Source organism: Fulmarus glacialis, unplaced genomic scaffold (genome assembly GCF_000690835.1).
Source record: "Fulmarus glacialis isolate BGI_N327 unplaced genomic scaffold, ASM69083v1 scaffold10203, whole genome shotgun sequence".
Classification (NCBI taxonomy): Eukaryota; Metazoa; Chordata; class Aves; order Procellariiformes; family Procellariidae; genus Fulmarus; species Fulmarus glacialis.
The window spans coordinates 35946-45950 of record NW_009204877.1 but is presented as its reverse complement, the minus strand read 5'-3'; the positions used below and the strand labels follow the sequence as shown (position 1 = coordinate 45950).

Sequence of the window (10005 nt, the reverse complement as noted above, 5' to 3'; positions counted from 1 at the left end):
TGTCGAAGGCTTTGCTGAAGTCCAAGATCACCTAGTCCAAATCCAGGGGCTTGGGGCAGGGCAGCAAATGCCATTTGCACAGGGGATGCTGGCTCCCCTGGCCAGCTGCTCACTGTGGGGAGAGAAGAGGCACTGGACCGTGTTTGCACGGATGGGGATTGGCAGAGAGAGGGACTCCCTTCAGTAGAGTTTGCACCGAGAGGAAAAAATGTAAAAAATCTATGTTGCATAGACGTTTGGTTTTTTCCTTCACGACATTAGTCTTCTTTTCACAGTTCATGAGATTGTGGCAGTAGTAAAACCGCTGCCATGGCACGTAGCAGAAATGGCCTGGCCGCATCTCTTACGCTGCACAGGGCTCACCACATCTTCACAGCTCCCGTGCTCTGTCGGCACAGGAACGGCCCAGCTTAGCCGGTGCTAAATGGAGACTTTTATTGCAAACCTCCCCCTCTATTTCTTTCACTTTCAGGACTAAGCTCCTGCATTCTTCACTGGTAGCAAGGTAACCCACAGTGTTGTCGGAAACTCCTGTTTTAACTCAAAGGATATGCTGTTGGTTGGGGACCCTACACTCATTTCTGAGAAAAGACGGCAATAAAGGGAAGGTTTTTTCCCCTGTGGCATTTGCTATGCCCGTCTCTGCATTTTCAGAAACGTTGTTGATTTTTGAGGTTGCAGTGCTCAGAACTTCTCCAGGGAATGTAAACACTGTATGATGACAGCTTTAGGTAACAAAAACATCATCTAATAGGCAAACTGGGCTGCCAGCCTCCAGAAGGGAAACATGGACACAGCCTGGAGAACTACTGCTGCTGCTGTACTGCACCTCCAGATTAGACAGTCAAGAATAGTTTGTCTATTTGACTCTTTTATTGTCCTGCTCCTGTCTGTTCTTGCTCAGTTATCATTCACTCTTATTTCCTAGACTATCTTGTCTAAAGGGCCCCAGGTAACTTACGGGGCATAAGCTATGGTAATCATGAATGCAGAACATGAGGGTGCTTTACACCCGATTATATGGTGAACAGCTAATGACCCCTTTTCATGGGTCATAAAGCACGTTGCAAACGTGCATCTGAGGAAGATGTTACTTATGTTAAACCAGCAAATTAGCAGTAATGTCTCCCTATCAGTCAGCAGCAAGTTTTATTTTTCTCCCACAGACTAAAACCTTCCCAGGTTATGTTTGACTGTGATTTCCGTGATTTACACTGCCCTTTGCAAAACTTTCTTCATTTCTCAGAGCATGGAGAGAGCCCTGTCTTTCAGATCTGCACCTCAGATCGTTAAAATTCACCAGACAGCATCATGCGAGGAAGAAAACACATTTCTTCGAAGTTCATGGCTACAGTTTTCCATATCAGTAACTTCAATGGGGTGCTTTAGACCATTTTTTTCTTATTCCTTGAGACCGAAATCGCTTGATTTATCCTCATATAAAAGGCAGCCTTCTTTATTATGTAAATAATAAATGAAATGTGTGTTTTCATATCCTGTTCCTGCAGACACCGTGCATACAAAATTCTCTTTGGAGTCATTTGAGAATTTAGGGGGGCCTTAAGGGAGGTTGTCCAGAGAGGTGGTGGAGTCTCCATCCTTGGAGATACCCAAAAGCCATCTGGACATGGTCCTGGGCAACTGGCTGTAGGTGGCCCTGCTCGAGCAGGGGAGGTGGACTAAATGACCTCCAGACATCCCTTCTGACCTCGACCGTTCTGTGAGCTTTTATTTCAAAAATGAATGCAGAAAAAGTCCAGTAAAAAGAGGGCCCAAATCCTGCCCTCCTGTATACATAATTACTGTTGTAATCAACTCCCTTTCTAGAGGTGTCCATGAGGGCAGAATCCTGTCCTTTTCCCTGACTGAATATTCCTACTGTCATTGTCATAAAAACCAATGCTACTACTAAAAACTCACACAAGAAGATCCAGGGGTCATGAAGGGAGTACATATCACATCATTCTTCCAATTGGTAAGATGACACTTTAGATGTAGGCATACATCTAAATAAATAAATGAAGCCAAAGCTGCTTTTAGCATAAGCTTTTTATATAATGCAGAATAGCAGAAAGGCAGATCCAGTACATATCACTGGGGAGAAAGCGGTACAGTTATCAGTAAATAAGTGTATTTGCTGTAAATAAGTATCTCCTACTTGGCAGTTGCTACAGGAAAGGGAATTATCATGGCCAGGTCCCCACTGTCCAAAGGATTTGCCACAGCTACAGAACACAGGTAAGGAAAAAGTGTCTCTAAATCACCTCTCTGCTGACCAGGACACAGCTGGCCAGGAATCAAAAAATACAGAGCAGGGGTTGCTCTGTTTTTACTGGCAGTTAACTGAAAATTGTTGCATACAACTCTCATCAGACAGCAGCATACCAATTCCACCTTCGCAAGCCCAGGAAGGTGCTGTACTACACTACATGGCTGGGGAACTGTAAGGAATACAGGAGCATACGTGGGCATCGAGGAAACAAAATGTTATTCGTATTCAGTGAAGTTCAGGCAAAATTTACTCCTATTTTGGATTCAGATCAGTATTTGCAATTCAAGAAGCCCAGCAGCAGAGCATCCAATTGATGGGTTCTAAGCTAAACTGCTTGCAGTGATTACTTTGAAATGCAAACTAGCTGTCAAAGGATTAAGAATGCATTGGGAAAAAAATACTACTTCTGATTTTCATCCAGCTGTTTCTCACAACGTTAGAAAATGGCCCTGATTTTAAGGCGAGCAGAGTTTGCCAAAGAAAATAATGGTATTGGTAGGATTGTGTCTAATAAAGAATAAGAAAGGGTGGTCAGCCATAAACACCTCTGTGAGAGACCTCCTCACAATGACAGCTCCTGTACCAGCTGCTGCTACGGTGCCTTCCTCATTGACTTCCACGTACGTCTTATGGACAACATTTGACAGTACCAGCGTTTTTGCAAACGACATTGCAGAAAGATCAGCTTTTGATTTAGTGAAGATGTCAGTCATCCCCATCTCTTGTAATACCTCATTGAGGTTAAAGGTGCCTTCAAGCTTGAATCGGGGGAGGTATACCTCCACTCTTGTCTCAAACATGTGCTCTGAAGAGGCCCACAGCATTAAATTTTCATAGGTCATTGTGCTTTCAATCTAGAAGATGGGGAAAAAAGAGCTTAGAATACGTAGGCAGCTTTGAAAAGTTTAGATCTTTACCCAGCCTTAATTCAGACAACCACCTTTCAGCCATAGTCCATGATAGATACTGCCTTACCTGCTCCAATCCACTGGTAGATCCATCAGCCATGTCACCTGGCAGCAGGATGATCATGCTCAGTGACTTCTGAGCATAAGGGAGTTCAAGGACCTGAGCACCCATCTCCTCAATATAGCCTAATTTAAACATGCCCTTCTGATACATCATCTGCACAGGTTTTTTCTCATTCTATTTAAAAGAAAATTATACAGTCACTTAAGCAATACAGCTCTTAACATTTAAACTTATTATAGGTGTAATGTCAGTAGTCAGGGTTTCAGCAGTAATTGTTGCTAGGCTAAACATTTTTCTTTATTTTGTTGCATCTACAGTGACACACAAAACATCGGCTTTGCCGTGCATAAATGAAGGGGATAATTCTCTGAAAAAAAAACAATTTCCCTGCAACTGATCAGATGGTGAAGTTGCTTAATAGTGTTACACTTCCAAACAGGCTAATGCTGGTTGGATTTGCAAGTCCTAACTTGGACTGGAATAAAGAAGAAATAGCACTGCAAGAATCAGGCTGTTACTTATCAGACTGATTGTTTAGACAGGAAGCAATAAATAGGTTAAGAGCAAAATCATGGCCTTTCTCAGGCATGCTCTTCTAGGTCTTGTTATCTTGCCTTTTTTGTGACGGGGTTGTTTGAAAGCTGTGTAAAGACTCAAGTTTCCTTTTACAGTTAGCTAACTTCTTAGCTAACTTCTAAAACAGTGAAAGAAGAATTTTGGTAGATGACATTTTCAGAAAAAAATCCTGCTAGTATTGATTAGCATATGAAGAAAAATCTATACAGCTTCTCCCTATCTCATAGTTTCTGCTACTGCAGCAGCGCACCAAATGCTCTCAGCTATAGACCATTGTCAATATCCATATTCAAAGATATATTTAAAGTCACAAATATAAGTACTCAATACGACAGTTTCTTACTGGTGTCTTAACTAGATGATAACATGATAACTAGAAATATATGTTTTTCTGACCTTTTTCTTTGATCTATGAGGAACACTAAAAAGAGACTTTTTCCCATACAAAGCTCTGCAAGTTAAGATCAGACCTAAATCTGTTGTGTTTTTTCCTTTTGTCATGGATGAGAACTAATAGAATATTGGCACAAGATATGGAAAAAAGACAAAACTGAATTAAATGGAAGTCTTTTCTGATAACATCTGTTAGGCTTAAATGGCGCACACAATACTTGGAGGAATGTGCTTGTCAAAGAACTAACTTTGCAACCATATTGACAATACATTAAATTGAACAATGAAGGCTTTGGTGATAACCCTATGGAAGGAAAAAAGGGCTAAAAATTAAAATACATTTAAAATAAACCTTCAAATGTTGTAAATACTACAAATAAACCAAAATACCCTATAAGAATTTTTCCTTTTTCAAATTGCAACTGTATATCTGTAGTTTGTTACTATCTGGTCTAGTTTGTTTGGTCTGTTTGTTTTAATCTCTCGAATACATAGCTAATGTTAAAATGTATTGAACATATAAACGCCAGGATGACCCCCTGGAGCCTGCATGAAATGGAATGTTCAGGTTCGCTTCCATCCATGACAACTATTTGTAATGACTACTATGTTCAAAAGTGCTAAACAAGGCTCACAGTTGTGTTTTGCCAGTCACCAAAGCAAAACTCTGAGTTGTTGCAACTTCTGAGTCTAACACACATTTTTAGTAAAGATTATGCTTTTCTGTGGAAGACCCTCCTGCTACCTCTTCCCAACAGGAGAGGCAGGTTAAGTTCCCAGCACACCCACACCTTGCTCACAGGGCAGCTGTGCCCTGGACATTGTGCTTCTATGTTATGCTCGCTTCATTGTTCACAGTATCTAGGGTAAATAATATTAAGATTTACAGAATGCAGATGTACCTGATTCACTTTAAAATCTCTCTGTACTGTTTTGTGTTCCTCAAACTTGTGTTCCCAGGATGCTTTGAAGTAGATTACATTCACCAGCACCAGCAATGCATGTGCGTCGATCACACCAGGAGGAAAGAGTTCCTTGATTTTACCTAAAGGAAATTTTGGAATACCCAAGTATTTGCTAGTTATCGTTAAGACTCTGGACTGAGATTCAATTACTTGTCTGTGAACTTAGTTTTGGAGAAACTTAGAAATCCAGTTCCTGATTTATTCAAAGGACGGGGACAATATAGGCAAAAAAATGGTAGATTCCTCTGCACTGTTACCAGCCAGGGAGGACAGGAGGGATTGGGGTCACCAAATTAGCCAACTGTCAGTGTCAGTGGCCATACATATGTACCAGGTGACATTAACCACGGGGAAGGAGGCAGCACCATTAATCACATATTTTGGTTTACATGAGGGCATCTTTCCCTTTGCACCAAGCACAGCAGTAAACCAGCTGTGGAGCTTTTGACCTTCTACTCAGAGACTGAAGTAGGAGTTAGCAGGTCCACAGGTTTCACATGAGCACCCAGAGCAACGATGGCTCCTAACCCCATGCAAGATGGCTCCTGAAGCCCTCTTACTGGGAACCAACTGGGGTTAACAGCTCTTTCCCACACCAGTCACAGGCCACTCTGCCAGTACAAGGACAGGTTTGGTCAGGAGATGGGCAACTGAGAAATTACAGAAACCTTCAAATCTATTTGCCTGTCCCCCAGCAAGTTCTGGTTTATGTTCAGCCAGAAGATTCAGAAAATTCTCATCCCGCTGCTACTGCAGCTCTGGCAAAACTACAGGAAAATGGCATATACCATGTTTAGTCTAATCGGCAAGAGCCAATGGCCCCTACTAGCCTGTTAAGGACAAGAGCTGGTTGATTGTCACTTGTGATAGTGAGTCTTGCTGGCGGTCACATCTCTCATCTTTGTGGGCATCACTCTACATATAACCAGGTCCTCGGTCGTCCCCCCTCCTCCCCCAGGTTGTTCCCAGTCTCACCATGAAGCTCACAGCTTCCATCCCCTGCTGTCATGTCCCTGTGGCTGTTCGCGGAAGCAATTTGTCTGGTCAAGCCTTATAGGTATTATTGCAATTATCATGCCAGGCATAAGGGTGGGAATACAAAAGTATTTTACAGCAAACACACCTTTAATTCAGAAATAATTTAGCTGATAACTTACTCCAGTATTTCAAGAGTGGATGGGAAGACAAACTGTCTTTAAACAGCATAAGATTGAACACCCAGAAACATGAACAGGCCTTTGCTTTTCATACCCTGGAATTTCTTTTTTTGAAGCAGTGGAAGAAGGCAGTGATAGTATGGCTATGGTTTTGCTTTGCTTTACCTTGTGTCTCACTTTCAACCCAAGTGTTAATTTTTATTCTGGCGGCTTCAAGAGCACCGTGAAAGTCCACTGTTTGCAGCATTGCTCCATACAGTTCCTTAGTGCACATTAGAAATTGCTGTAAAGCAAAATAAAGATTATGAATTGGTCAAATCTGTTAAGCACTTGTTCCCTTTTGAAATAAATCAATGGTTCAGAACTATTTTAGAAATGGTGAGGGATCTGTTGACTCCATAAGGCAAAATTTCATTTTGGAAACATCAACTAGCTGCAGTCTATTCAGAGAATCTTTGAAGAAGAGAGAATTATTCTATTGCATAGGCAAAAAAGTAAATACCTAAAAAGAAAGCCACAAGAAAGAGTCTTCCCATGGAGAACTGCCTACCTGAGGTCCAGATAAAAATAAAAAATTAGAGAAGATGCAAGATGTGTTGTTTAATGCTTAAGTATCCAAATCATTCAACAGAAATAATTGACAGCAAAGCAAAGATGTGACTAGCAAGATATCCATACTAGGTAATCTAGAGACCACTCTGTCATTCAGTAAGAAAGGAGTAAGTTCAGCCCAGCAGCTCTACGCATGAAACTATATAACATCTCAGGTGATAAGCCCTCTCCAAGCTTACTGCTGCCCCAGTCGTGCCACTTGCAAGCCCAGAAGTACCTTGCAGACAGCTTGAATAGGCCGGTTTTGGCTGTAGTCACACCTCTGGCTGAGTGTAGACATATGCCAAAAGCAGACAGACTCCTGCTTTATTTTTGCTCTATAGCCATTGATATTCACAGGGTGGGGTTTTTTTAAATGAAAGAATTAAAAGCTGACACACTTGTCTCTTTTCCACCAGCCCCAGGGAGATACGACTCCAAGAAGCACATCAAGTGCTCCAAAATACACACGAGGGGGGCAACAGCGAGGCTCACAGTTACAGGGAAGCTTTAAGTCAGACACAGGCAACTTACCTGCTGGAGTTCAAATCCTTGTTGTATAAAGAGATTGTTGGCCAGGGTTAAAACATAGCTTTCACCAAGGTTTTGTATTTGTAAAAGCAGTGCCTGGAACGCTTTATGGTTAAGGTCCCCATCCTTGTTACACTAGGAATATTACAAACACAACAATTATAACGATTCCTCCATATAGCTTTGGTTGTTAATTTGCATCCTAATTAGATTACACTATAGGTCTAATTCCTGTTGTACTGATTTTTAAATCCAGCCTGATCCTCCTTCAGATGAGATCACTGAAGGCTTTGGTATTGACTTCGTGGAAGACTTGGCCCTTAATAACACCTTTTATGAGGCATTTCCTAGTGGATTAGGCAGACTTTGTGCATGTGATCTTGACTCCCTCCAGTGGTAAACTCTAGTGCTTTATAACTAGTAAACTACCGTGCAGTGAAGAAAAGCCTCCTGTGCTCCCCACCCCAGGACATACCTGTGAGAGGGATGATTGTCTTTCCCGGCTTTGTTCTGGCTCCATTTCGGGGACTGCACTCTCAAGGTCAGATCCAAGGCTCATTCTTCCTGCAGCTTTCCTGACGTGGAGCACCTGCAGTTGAAGATGCCAAATTATGGCAACTGAAACTGGGATAAAAGCATTTTCCTTGTTTAAAAGATTTGCAATGCTGTCCTGGATAAATGGTGTAGATTTATGGAAGATATTTTCTCAGCTTCAGTCAAGCTGAAATGACAGGCTTGAAATTGTTCATATATTCATGTTCAAATTCACATTTCTATATTAGCAAACCAAGAAGAACTTGCATTTAATTCCTAACAAAATGTTACTCTCCACTACCTCGAAATGTTTACATTTGATTTGTATTTTTATTGCTACAGTTACCTTAAATTTGAAAACAGAAATTTGCCTCAGGCAAAGAGATAAAAATAGTTTTCTTTGAAAACATCAAAACTGGCTTTTTATAACCATTCTTAATCTTTGCATCAGCTTAGGAAATATATCAAAACCACAGCGCTCTTAATGGAAACCAGTCCTTGTTTCTAATGTGCAAATATCTCGCTGAAAAATTTCCAGTAGCTTCTCCATTATAATAATGTTGCATCATACATAGACTTAATCTTTTTTATTGAGGACACTGGATCCCCATTGCTTTTCTTAAATAAGCAAGAGTCTGTGTATTGGGTCTATGTGGCAAGGTTATGGTAGCCAGAGGGCTGCAGGGGTGGCTTCTGTGCGAAGAGATCGGGGGCTGCCCCCATGTCGAACAGAGCTGACAGTAATTGGTGAGTGATGTCCCTGTCCTTATCTCGACCCACAAGCTTTTTCATCTTATTTTCTCTCCCTGTCCTTGTTGAAGAGGTGGAGTGAGAGAGCGGCTGGGTCGGCACCTGGCAGCCACCAGCCAAGGTCAACCCACCACACCCTGGGAACCTTGTGAGGAGGGCATGTCTACCTTGGCTGCCGGTGACCCAGCAGTCAGACTGTGCACATGACAGTGTTAGGGTATGATGGATGAAGCTCTACGAGTACAGAGCGAGCTACTGACAAGAACCTCTGCCTTAGGATTACTGGTCTTTCACCGCGCATGGGCACAAACAAGAGAAGAAATATTGTAGAAAGCAGAACTTGCACTGTGGGGAGTAAAGCCACAGCGATCAGAGAGGTGGCCTTCTTCACTCCCTCCCTGCCCACCTGGGTCCCTGTGAGCTCTGCAGGTGAGACATATTGACTTCTGAATGTCATAAGTGATAAGCGAGCTAATGCTTCCAGCTACGCAGGTGCAATCACTTCAGGTTTCTGCAACTCTCCCCACTACCCACCCAGACTCACGCTTTCAGGATTCTCATAGGAACTGCGAGAGGAAGCGCCTGCCCATAATTTTGAAACAAAGTCTGATATTCTGGCAGCAGGCTGGGGGAAAGCCAGAGTGCCCCGCTGTATCGCCTCCTCTCATTCACCTCTTGCTCCATGCTCCTGAGTCTGCATGGAGCCATGGTGCGACTCACACAAGCAGATGGCAAGGATCATAGCCCACCAAGCACGACTGAAGGCAGCACCTGTGCTTGTATTCATGTTTATTTCCTATGAGACTCTCACACACGTGCTAGGATGCCCAACATTTTCATTAAGGGAACAACGAGCAATGTGGAAGCATCTCAGCATGTTTTGTTAATACTTACTTTCTCTATCTGAGCAGCAGTGTTGTTTTTTGCACCTAGATGGACCAGGGCCAGGGCAACACAGATGCTCATTGGAGAGAAGACGATGTTTGTGTCCTCTGCATTTCTGTTGAGCTTATTGTAGAGATCAAGGCAAAACTCAGTAATTGGTCTAGAAATGGAGCCCATCATGAAGCAGCTGCTGACTGGGAGAACAAAAGAAAGAAGAAATTTAATGCAGCTTGTTGCCTAGCTAGATCACACTGTGAAGCATCTGCCTGCCCTGAGATTGTCCCATAGCTGGTTGCTAAATAATAGAAGTTTGCTAAGTTCTGAGAGCTTGAAACAGTCAACCTTGCACACATCTGTCAGTCCATGCTACACAGCAGGA

The 10005-nt window shown here is 42.4% G+C and overlaps 1 protein-coding gene across 1 annotated transcript; it reads right to left on the bottom strand.

The window, feature by feature from the left end:
- Nucleotides 1–2727: 2727 nt before the first annotated feature.
- LOC104072012 (serpin B12-like) lies at nucleotides 2728–9803 on the bottom strand. Its single transcript, XM_009575161.1, has 7 exons — nucleotides 9636–9803; nucleotides 7933–8046; nucleotides 7461–7592; nucleotides 6501–6618; nucleotides 5116–5258; nucleotides 3248–3418; nucleotides 2728–3126 (listed from the first exon to the last, which is right to left on the bottom strand). Exons 1-7 carry the CDS (start codon nucleotides 9801–9803, stop codon nucleotides 2728–2730), a joined length of 1245 nt encoding a protein of 414 aa, XP_009573456.1.
- Between the last annotated feature and the right edge of the window lie 202 nt (nucleotides 9804–10005).

Coding starts and splice junctions, on each gene's coding strand:
- LOC104072012 (XM_009575161.1), bottom strand. CDS start 9,803: ATGGGCTCCATTTCTAGACCAATTACTGAGTTTTGCCTTGATCTCTAC. Junction 7,593..7,932: donor GACAATCATCCCTCTCACAG/GTATGTCCTGGG, acceptor TAATATTCCTAG/TGTAACAAGGATGGGGACCT. Junction 3,419..5,115: donor GAGATTTTAAAGTGAATCAG/GTACATCTGCAT, acceptor TCTTTTAAATAG/AATGAGAAAAAACCTGTGCA.